Raw genomic sequence first — 11,660 nt, forward strand, 5'->3', positions numbered from 1 at the left:
ATTGTCAGGTGACCAGGAATACTTTTAAGAGTTATGTCAATATCAAAATAGGTTCGGTGATATGATAATCATTTCAACGCAGCTCAGTATATAGGTAAGGATAAAAAATGAGAAAACAATATCAAAGTATAATCTAAAAAGGTGACGGTCATTAGAACGAGAAAAGAATTTCCATGATCCGGAAACTGAAGTAGTACAGAACAAAAGTAAACAGACAAAACAATATATTAATGTTAGTGAAAATTCATTGATGAGCTTGCTTATTTCTGCTAGAATGCAAGAACACTAACTATGAACATAAATTTACACAATATGAGATTCTACTGTAATATAAAGTATAGCATTAAATAGATGGCGGAAAGATGTGAAGGAAGCATAACCAGTGTTATTTTATCTAATCTTTCTAATCTTTCCAATCTTTACTTTTATATAAAATTATATATTTTTTTTATATTTCCTGTGTGTCTTTACTTTCGCACTGTGACATATCAAAACGACATATACTTGCTTTTGTTGTGTAACTTACATTTTGGAACATTTATATGCACTATCTCAAGATCAGATAATCGCTTGAAAAAACAATAAAACGTAATAAATTGTTTAATTGTTTGGCGTGAATAACTAAAATGTGATTACGGATGCAACACTTTCAGCAAATTCATTTATTCTTCCGTTTATTCTCTCCATACGGTCGTGACGATATACATATCGCTAATCAGTACCTGTATGTCTATTCAAGTTTTCTATAAATAATTTTTACATATGTATCAGCAACTTTTTCAGCACGTTTATCAATAAACAAATACCCTGAATTCCAGTTAAGATTAGTGATAGAACGAAACTGAAAAATGTGTTTTCTATGACAATTTTGGAGGCAGAAGTAGTTTGTTTTGTGACTATAAAAAAAAATAACACCATAACAGTGGTACAGGATGTCAATCTTCATTTCATAATCGATTCACACAAAATAGTGAAAAAATATCGAATTGGTAACTAGTGATGTATAATTGGTGTAGATAACCTCTGCAACATAATCTGATAATGTATAAACATTGTCTGGTAAGCAAATATTTACTTACTTATGGAGCTTACAAGTGTAAGGATTCGAAGGCAATCCATTTTGCAATGTCTTATCTATAACTTAATTTCGGTAGGGGTTTGTAAATCACGACATATGCACATGTATATGCCAAAGCCGAAATTATTTGTTAAAAACAAATGCATTTTATAACAGATCCGATCCAATTTTCTAAAATTCCAGGAAATTATTCATATAATAACTTTGCTATCAATGGAGTTTTAAAAAAGATGGACATCTTTGCATCACTTGTAAAAATGGCTATAATAAAAACAAGAAGTTTGCTGAAAACAAAGATAAGACTCAAGAATGTTTTATTTGGTTTGCAAACAAACATATGTTTCTTAGAAAAAAAAAAGAACTTTATAGAGCAAAGTATTTTGTTCCTATCACAGGGCTCATGAATTGGAGTGAAAATTCTTATATCCTTAAAATTTAATTTAATGCCGAAAAGAACCTTGCTTTATTTATTGAAATGATCACTTTGAAAATGTACTAATTGACTTATAGTCATGTCTTTTTCAAATTCTATATTAATGAATTACTGACTTATTTTCTGCAGGAAACCATTTTTATTGCTCCAGCAAAGAGGTTTCTTGGTATGATACACGAAGTTTCTGTTTTGCATTTTTTATAACTCAGAATAAAAACATGTTTTAAATATGTAGTACATAATATTACATTAGTTTTGAAACTTCACACAATTTATGAACATGTTGAATACGGATACCAATCACCTTAATGATACAGAAGCGTAAAAATCTGACAAAAGCACATTTGCAGAAAGTCTGTATTTTCTCAAAACATTTGATTAATGTAATATGCAAAACATAGTCATTGATAAAAATGTCTGATTCAATTTTTTGTTTGTGCAATACACATGCTAAGCATGCATATTACACTTGTGTACGGTCTCAAAACAAATAAAATACAGTTTCCTTTTTCCTGTAAGAGTTATAAAATGATAATGTATCAGTAAGGTATAAAAATGGGTTGGTGTTGGTCAACTCAATGTTAACATTTTTATTCCCTTATGTTTTGTTTTATTTGTCTTATGTCTGTTGTTTTTTATGTTTGTTAGCGTTGTTTTGTCGTTGGGTCTCTCTCTGCTGGTGTGACCAATGATCTACCGATTGTGATACTATCGTAAGCCAATGCTGTATAATCACACTGGTATATTCACATCGCAAAGCCCAAAAGGGATAATTAGCGCTGTAAAACCTAAATGTAACCCACCATTTTGTTTGAAATACCTGTACCAAGTCAGGACCATTGCGGTACCAGATGTAACAATGGTATGATATCTATTGTGTCAGATTCAATTTTGATTTCATCTGTTTGATTGTAGATCGGATTATTGTTCAGTAGTTTTGTCGTTACGTTTATTTGAACAAAAAATCAGTTAATATTGATAATTGTTATTAACTACGTTTTTTTCAGTATTTCATTTCAAATAGGACAAAAAATGGTTCGGGTTCGGGTGAGGTGTTTTTGGTGTTGCACCACCCTATTCCAAATTAATGAGTAAATGTGCTGCCACTGTATACTATGTCTTCCTGCATCTTATTTGATAAAAAAAAATGTTACAGTATATATCCTGAATTATTTGTATTCAAGTGACCTGTATTTTTCAGGGGTATTTTTTTTCTCACCTTAAATCATGCACGAACATGTTATTTTCCAAAAATAAAAAAAATCTTTTCAAATGATTGATTACGTTTTAAATAGATATACTCTGTATATAGAGCTCTGCCGAATGGTATTACCTTTTACATCCCTATTGCTCGTTGAATTTCGGACTTCCATCTTTTTATAAAGAAAATGGTTTAAATTGAATACATATAAATATAATTTAAACTACCATTTAAGAGTTTAAAAACACATCAGACGAAAAAAAAAGCATTTAGGCAAGTCATAACATTGTTGCGTATTTGTTTGTATATTTTATGTAGTTTAAAAGAGGTCCTGAACTAAAACCATCAACAAACATTTTTACATGAATCCCTTACAAGTAGCTGTATTCGATGTTTTAACTGTTAAAGACATTCTTTTACTGGTCTACACATTTCGGTTGTAGAATATACTAAATTAATAAGATAAATCAAACTAACATATTTACAGTGTAAATATCACAGCAATACACACTGACCTCAAATGCCTCTGTTGCAATAACATCAAAACTTTTAAAATTCCTGATTTTACAGGAGGTTCCATAAAATATAAATATTGTGAAGAAGGCATTTTTGAAGTTCCCATAAAAGAGTGAAGGCTTTTCAAAATACATATTTTCCCTGACCTGCAGTTGTGTAAGTCCGCCTTTATCAGGCATCGCAACACAAATTTGTAGAAAGGAAAATATCGCTTTGTACTTTGTAATCAGTAGTGAAATACGCCAATTATGCATTTTACTTTGGAAGATTTTTGATAGTATACATCGTCTGTGCGTCTCTACTACTTTTACCAACTACTACTGTACAAATTAAAAAATATGCAGTCCATTTTTGAAAACGTATTACACAAATAAAAACCTAGGCCTCCAGCACTCTGTCACTTTGGATGTGTCCCTTACCTTAGGTCTACCTCAAATGCTATTTAACTATGTTTGAGAAAAAAGAAACAAAGGAATAGAAAAAAAACGGAAAGTTACTATGAGTATGATATTTCTTTTATTCAAAAAGCGTTTTGAAACCGACATGATTAGATTGACCGATGTCGTGACCAATGTCGTTGTAAATCAGGAACCATACTTGGTTCAAGGAGGCATGAAAGTGTGTGAATTTATATTAGGAGTTGACATTGCAAGTTTTATTCTTTCTGGATTGGTATGAGGTTTTCCCGTTAAAACTCTGTTTTAAAATGATATCAAATATGATATTTATTTATCTTATTGATTATTATTAGTCACCTCGTTTTTCAGTATTTGTTTATTACATTATTATTTCATGCACATGCGAATGCTTTCCGTTAGTATTATGGAATTAATTCTTTATTTATTATTAATGAGTAATCAAGAAAACCAAGATTCTAGGGAAGTCGAAGAGTAATCAAGGGAACCAAGGTTATAGCGGTAATCAAAAGAATGTAATCCAGGGACAAAGACCAGACATAGAAAACAGACATACACAACAAAGAACATAAAGCAACTAAAATCATACATACAAAGTAACAAAAGCAAATGAGCAACTCGGACTCCACTAAAACTGGGAGCATGGACCAGGTGCACCGGTAGGGTAAGCGTCTTGTCTGTTTCGAAAGAATTTAATCCAGTGACAAAGACCAGACGTGGAAAACAGACATACACAACAAAGAAATTAAAACAACACAAATTATAGATACAAAGTAACAAAAGTAAATAAGCAACTCGGACTTCACTGAAAACTGGAAGCATGCACCAAGTGCACCATGACGGTAAGCGTCCTCTGCTTTCTAAAAATATCCGTTGCTCATAAAAAGTCAAGTCCGGGATAGACGAAGGAGGAAAGAAAACTATGACACGTTGAACAAATCAGACCTCATGATGCAGATAATTAAGTGTAAGTATTTGTAAGCATCAGGCAAAATGGGGAAAATTAGAAATATGTCAAAACCCCACTGATTTAACCATGTTATATCACTCAAGGATATTTTTTTTTCTATTTGAAAAGACTATTATTTTACCTCTGCATCACAGGCTTTGCTCCGAAATTTTGAATTTTGTTCAATAGATTGTTAGAAAAATGAGGTTTTTGACTGAATCCTTAAAATGTTCTTTTTTAGTGCATTTCAATGAAATTGTAACTCAATGGTCCAGCATGATATGAAACATCGTGTCTGTCTTCCTTGATACTGATGGTGGAAAAAGTCAAATGACACTATCAAAATGAGGGTTTTGTCCTACCATGTTTCACCCACTGCCTGATTCTTACTGGAATTGATATTTAAATAAACTTTTTTTATTTGGGTTTTTAGGAAATCCAGACTTCCTAAATCTGTTAAATTATTTTAACTTATAACAAAATTTGAAAAGTTCAAGACATTCTAGTGTAGTAAACTGTGAAAAAGTATCTTTTTATAGTTCATATAAAATTGATTTTGTTTTTTTTTTTAATTATTTACCTTATGATTATAATATTGTATTATTAACCAAATAGCGTAGTGGTACTTCGAAATTGTGTATTGAAACTGATAGATATGACAATACTCCTACTAGATATAATATAAGCTGTAAATGCTGTTATATGAATTGCATGGAAGATGAATATCATTTCATTTTGTCATGTCCTACATCTAGGTCACTGAGTTGTCATTTTTACCTAAATATTATTGTTCGTGGCCTATTACTCATAAGCTTCAACATTTGTTACCAGCAGGATTATGCAATTGAAAAAAAAAAAAAACTATGTCATTATCTAAATGCGGCTTGGAAACTAAGGGCTCAAATTATTTGATGCTTATTTCATATTTTTACTTTATTTAGATATAACTCATTTATATTATACTACATATTGTTTATTCTCTGTCATATTTGTCATATATGTATACTGTAATTTACTACAGCATTGTTTTTTTTCTGATGCAATGAAGTATTCCTTGACGTTTTAAACAATAACATAATTTAACTAATGTAAGAGTTATTCACTTATCATTTTCTGTTGTTTTTAGGTAGTCTGAATAAACAATATATACATTTCCATTTATAGTTCTAAAATAATGGGGTAGCCGTAGTATTTCTCAGTCTAAGTGACAAAAGAGGCAGGGAAAACTATGAAACTTGAGTAAATCAGTTTTCATGGTGCAGATGGATACACCGTAACGATCCACAAAGTCATGAAGACAACAATAAAACATCTGTAGTGATCACTCCAATCTTGTAGCAACATAACCCTGTTTCAGAACCTTACTGTAAGAAGTTTAGCGCGATACAAAAAAGTTTGCATACTTATGTCAAGCTCTGGCATAACGTATGCATTGTGATATGAACACTCCATACGCAGGTGCTGAAGAGATTCTGCCACAGATGAAAGGAAAATACGGAATGAAAAGTCATCACGTTTGTCGTATAGTTTGGTACAAAGTTTTTCTTACCATTGATCAGTGTAGATCAAGATATGAAGCTGGGTTCACATTGTCTATAATATCCTTTATCTCAAGTTCTTTTTGGTAAATGCGATGTATCAAATCTCCGAAAAAAAAGAAGATTGTTTAACAATAATACGTCATCTATACAGCGGAAGATGAAATTATAGGATCTATCTGAACAATGTTTTTTGTATTTCGGATCAGATCAGCTATAAAGCCAGCCTCATAAGAGTGAAGAAAAAGGTCAGCAAGTAGGAGAGCACAATGGTTTACCATAGGAATGTCAACCGTTTGTTGAAAAACGCATTCACTTCTCTGGACAAATATGTTGTCGATCAAATATTTAAGCCTTTTGAAAACACATTTTGTAAAAGTGTTAATTTCGAGAACATAGATAGTTGTTTATCATAAGATACACGTGACAATCGTGATTTCCGTTTGTTTCTCTTTGCTCCAATCCAATTAACTAAATTAGACCTGAGTGTGGAATCATATGGACGTTGTGATGTGATAGATTTATTAAAGAACGTTTAACTATATATTTCAGATAGAAAGGTTTTTTTGTTATTTTTAAATGCTTCTTTTTTACATTCTGATATGTGTAAGAAAAAAAATAATGAGAAATTACTTGTGATCGGTTTCCTTTTTTTTTAGACCGACTGAAACGACAAATATGCATGGCATTCCAATAAACACCACACATCAAATCAAAATCATACTAGATTAATAAAGGCCGGATGTTCTTAATTTTAGACAAGCACAAACGACAATGCGGAGTTGGACAGGCTTGATACCAACCATTCCCGTATATAACAAAAGCAGACAATAAAATACAAATAGCACAAGAAAAAACGAATCCATTGTTGTACAAGGGAACATAACAAAACATGCATTATACCATTAAACAAAATGACTGTTAGCTGTTTGTGACGTGCTAACTGACTATTTGAAACTATTGCAAGACTAAACCTTAATATATAGCCAATCAACCATAATACCCTCTACTAAGGGTTTAGTCAACTTAAGGGAATAATCCTAGCTAACCGCTCATTTGGGCATCAAGCAAACACTTTGGCAATGCCCGTCGTATACATAGGCATTATTTATTGTTTTTGGCATTGAAGAACTACTCTGCTGGATTTGGCTTCCTTTTTAGATATGTATTTAATGTATAAAATTCTTGTTTTGATCTTGATTAACCTGATAATTTATTTGGTTTTAAGGCGGTAGATCTAGAGTAAGGGAAATAACTCTCGAAATCAGCGATATATTTGTATCATACTCAATTTCACCAAAGCCTCTCAGGGTTTCATTTGAAACAGAATGAAATCAGTGAGACCGCATGTGATCTTGTTAAACTTTATTTAACATAATTTTTGTATTAGTGCCTGTATCCGTCTCACCTAGTGCAAATAGGTGATGTACGTTCGTGTACGAAATACTAAATGAATATAATAAAAATGATAGGGTAAAATATGAAACATTTTTAAGTGTTTAATGCTTTCCAACTGACTTAACTGAAAGAAACATTTGAATTCGAACGCTTTAGCTAATTCGGAAAAAAATAGTTATTCCAATCTTTTACTTGTTTATTCAAGCAATAACATACATGTAATCATTGTATAAGTTGAGAATTAAAATTGCGGTTAGTTCGCATCGTGAATTTGCATGTATGCACGCAAGCATACATATTTAGAGACAAATCGCCTCAATAATTATGGCAAACAAATAGATTAGCACATCGGAGTACTAACTTTAAATACCTTGTACATTTAAAACAAGTCAAACAATATGGAAATTGAATGGAAAAGAATATATTCATATTTGAAGGACTATATTTATTTTATGCGAATGAGATTTATAACGCATGAAATTTACTTTTCAAAATAAAAAAAAATCAGATTCGTTATCAAGAAAAAACTATGGATGTGTTGTCATAAATGTTTTTTAATTTCAAAACTTCTTGATTACCACAAAAAGTTAAAAACATGTAATCATACATCCTTTTCACAAATACTATAGTGATGATTTGTGCATGGAACGTCATTCCATAATCCATGGTAGAATTCAGCTGTGGTCATACAATCCTCATCAATACCATGATAAGTATTTGGCTCACCAGGAGACCAGAATGTAGGATTTATCTTCTCATTAAAGTTTGATGCCCATCGCCAATCACCCTCATTTACATCGTCTATCCCGTCTAACCAGGAGATACCTTAAAATTTCAAACTATCCAGTCTAATATAATAATTTTACAATGTAGCAGAAAGGTTTTATACTTTTAACCGAATCTTTATCCGTTTCCATCCCCACATACCATAAAATGGGAAGTTACTGTATATGAAAAAGCAACAAATCCAAAAACATTTTTCACATAAGGAATTGACTTAAAAACTAATAAGGACAGCTTTAATTGTCCTTATCAGGATGTTTCAAGTTCACAAGGAAAACTCAAAACTACAAGTTATGACAAGAGGGACGATTTTTGTTTCGAATTGTTATTATTTCCGTTCTGGTCTGGGACGTGGAATAACCTGTGTCAGTAGTTTAAGTCTGGGTAATAAATATAAGAAAGCCATTCCCAAATTTAGGATTATCAATATAGCAATGTCATGCAATATTTAACTTATTTAATTTATACTCACAACTGTCAAAGAGGGTCTGTTGTCTTACCACAACACTTGTTACTACCATAGTGGTATTAATTCAATGTGGATCCGGAACAATTCGAAAGATCTTTTAGAGACAATCAGTTCAAGACCATTATCTGAATAAAATAGCATCGAAACCAATAATTTGTCAGCACTGTATACTCGTATTCCCCATACTTAGTTAAAATCCCGACTTAAAAACATTATACATCGTTGTTTTTCCAAAAAAGATGGTACACCTAGATACAAATTTATAGTTCTTGGTAGAGATTCCTCATACGTTGTAAGAATTCATTCCATTTCATCTTCCAAATATACAGAGGAAGATATTTACAAAATGCTGGAATCTTTAATCGACAACATATTTGTAAAGTGTGGTGGACGTGTTCTTCAACAAACGGTCGGCATTCCAATGGGATCAAATTGTGCTTCTTTACTTGCTGACCTCTTCCTTCACTCTTATGAAGCATACTTTATAGCTGAGCTGATCCGAAAGAAAAAAATATCGTTTGGCTAGATCCTTTAATCTTAGTTTCCGCTATATAGATGGCGTATTATCTTAAAACAATCCTAATTTTGGGGCTTGATATATCGCATCTACCCAAAAGAACTTGAGATAAGGGATAATACAGACACTGTCAAGTCAGTCTCATATCTTGACATACACTTAGAAATCAATGGTAAAGGAAAACTATTGACCAAACTTTACGACAAACGTGATGACTTTTCATTCAGAATTGTCAACTTTCCTTTCATCTGTGGCAACATCCCTTTAGCACCTGCGTATGGAGTGTTCATATCACAACTCATACGTTATGCAAGAGCTTGCCAAAACTACGCAACCTTTGTATCGCGCTAGAACTCTAACAAATAGGCTTCTGGAACAGGGTTAAGTTGCTACAAGATTGGTCATTACTACAGAAGTTTTATGGTCATCATCATTAACTGGAGGATGGTTATGGTTATGGTTATGGTGTATCCATCTGCACAATGATTAATTCAATGGATCATAGTTTTCCGTTCCTCGTTTGTCTAGCCCGGACTTGACTTTTTTTGAGCAACTCGGCTGGTGTTTCTAGAAAAGCAAAGGAACCTTACCCTACCGGTGCACCTGGTCCATGCTCCCAGTTTTTAGTGGAGTCCGAGTTGCTAATTTGCTAATTCTATGATTTTAGTTACTTTATGTTCTTTGTTGTGTATGTCTGTTTTCCATGTCTGGTCTTTGTCACTGGATTAGATTCTTTTGATTACCGCCATAACCTTAGTTCCCTTGATTACTCTTTAAGAATCTAGCCTTTTTAACTTTGTTTTCGTTCACAAAAGTTTGAAGAAAATTAGAATGATAAGAATAAAGACACTTCCGGCTTGGAGTTGACATATTTTATGACATGAAAGAAACTTAATGAAAAAAGCTAGCTAATGTAGAAAAAAATATAATTTACTTAACACTAACCTGTTAGGTAATTCAATTCTTCAGCTATAAAATCTTTCTCACGTGCTGATTCTACTCTTGCTAAATGAGATCCCAGTGAAAGACAGTAGTGCTGCAATAAACCATAATTAATAAAATTGTGAACGAAGTCCTTTTAACGGTAACCATATAAACCTTGGACACTGAGAGACTGATATCAGTCTGAAAGGTAATTTCATCCTGTAAAGTTTTAAAAAAAATATTTAATATCGTTAAAAATGCCAAATAGTTATAAATGAGGGGCAAAGCAAACTGTTATTCAGTTAGTTTGGTATTTTCTTTTTTTCGAAAACAAGGCTCCTTTGGTATTTCATGAGAATTCAAATTAATGGTATACATTTGTTTTTGTTTCTCATTGAAAAAGTGGAATGCCTTTCTGTCATAAGAATGAGTACGAACAATGGGTAATACAATCCATGAAATACTTGTGATATGAATTACTGACCCTGTGCTACTTCAAGTTTAAATAATAAATGAAATAGCTGGCGCGACTACGACCTAAATTATTTTCGGTGGATTATTACACAATGTAATTGCTGGATAAATGCAAGTTAAAACAAATGAAACAACTCGGACAAGAATCCAAGGCGTCATCAAACGTATGATTAGTTACAACTTATCAAAAAAGACTGGTATTTTATGGTTCTATAACGTTTTATTTTATACACAGAAAATGCGAATATGAGTTAGTTTACAGGTAAAACAAGCAATTTTTGGTGCAGAAACTAAATTACGTACAGAAGCCTGAGACCATGTTAAGGCAACACGGTGAAAAAGGTAACAGGAGTCGACACCACTTATCCAACCAACTGGACAATCAGTAGAAACTGAGCGTCCTGAAAAAAAACACACTGAAACAATCAACAAAAACAAACACACAAATACAAAGTCTAAATAGAACCCTGAACAAACAATGATTGGGTTATTTTTTTCACATTAACAGCTGTTACTGTAAAATTCTTTCTATAAAAAGCTTTTAATGTATGCATTTTAACTGAATTTTCTTCGGTTAGGCAAAACATTGATTCCTAACTTATTATTTTATCAAATCTGTTGATCTTAAGAAAGCATCAGTGTATTCCTGGAATTTTAAGTATCAAGATTAGTTTGAATTTTTATGCGCATGTTGCAGAAAGTGTTATTATTATTATTATCAAAATAGAATAAATAGATTACTTACTAGAGAAACAACATTCAAATTAGAATAATGCTTACCAATTGTCCAAAATATCATTAACAATTTGACTAGTTCCATCTTAACAAACATTCCTGTTAATCTTGTACGATTTATTAAATTAAGAAGAATTGTTCATATCTACTCCCAAGTTTATCTTAAAATTTGACCTTGATGAACTAGTAACTAGTTCCATCTTAACAACGATTCCTGTTAATCTTGTAC

The 11,660-nt window shown here is 31.9% G+C and overlaps 1 protein-coding gene across 1 annotated transcript; it reads right to left on the reverse strand.

Moving 5' to 3' along the window:
- Window positions 1-7,911: 7,911 nt before the first annotated feature.
- Window positions 7,912-11,660, reverse strand: LOC148621235 (C-type lectin domain family 17, member A-like). Its single transcript, XM_088573978.1, has 4 exons — window positions 11,477-11,660; window positions 11,000-11,097; window positions 10,244-10,334; window positions 7,912-8,354 (listed from the first exon to the last, which is right to left on the reverse strand). The coding sequence occupies exons 1-4, from the start codon at window positions 11,526-11,528 to the stop codon at window positions 8,131-8,133; spliced, it is 465 nt and encodes a 154-aa protein (XP_088430104.1). The 5' UTR covers window positions 11,529-11,660; the 3' UTR covers window positions 7,912-8,130.

Source organism: Perna viridis, chromosome 3 (genome assembly GCF_037379345.1).
Source record: "Perna viridis isolate PV_CMFRI_1.1 ecotype Kerala chromosome 3, ASM3737934v1, whole genome shotgun sequence".
NCBI classification, from domain to species: domain Eukaryota; kingdom Metazoa; phylum Mollusca; class Bivalvia; order Mytilida; family Mytilidae; genus Perna; species Perna viridis.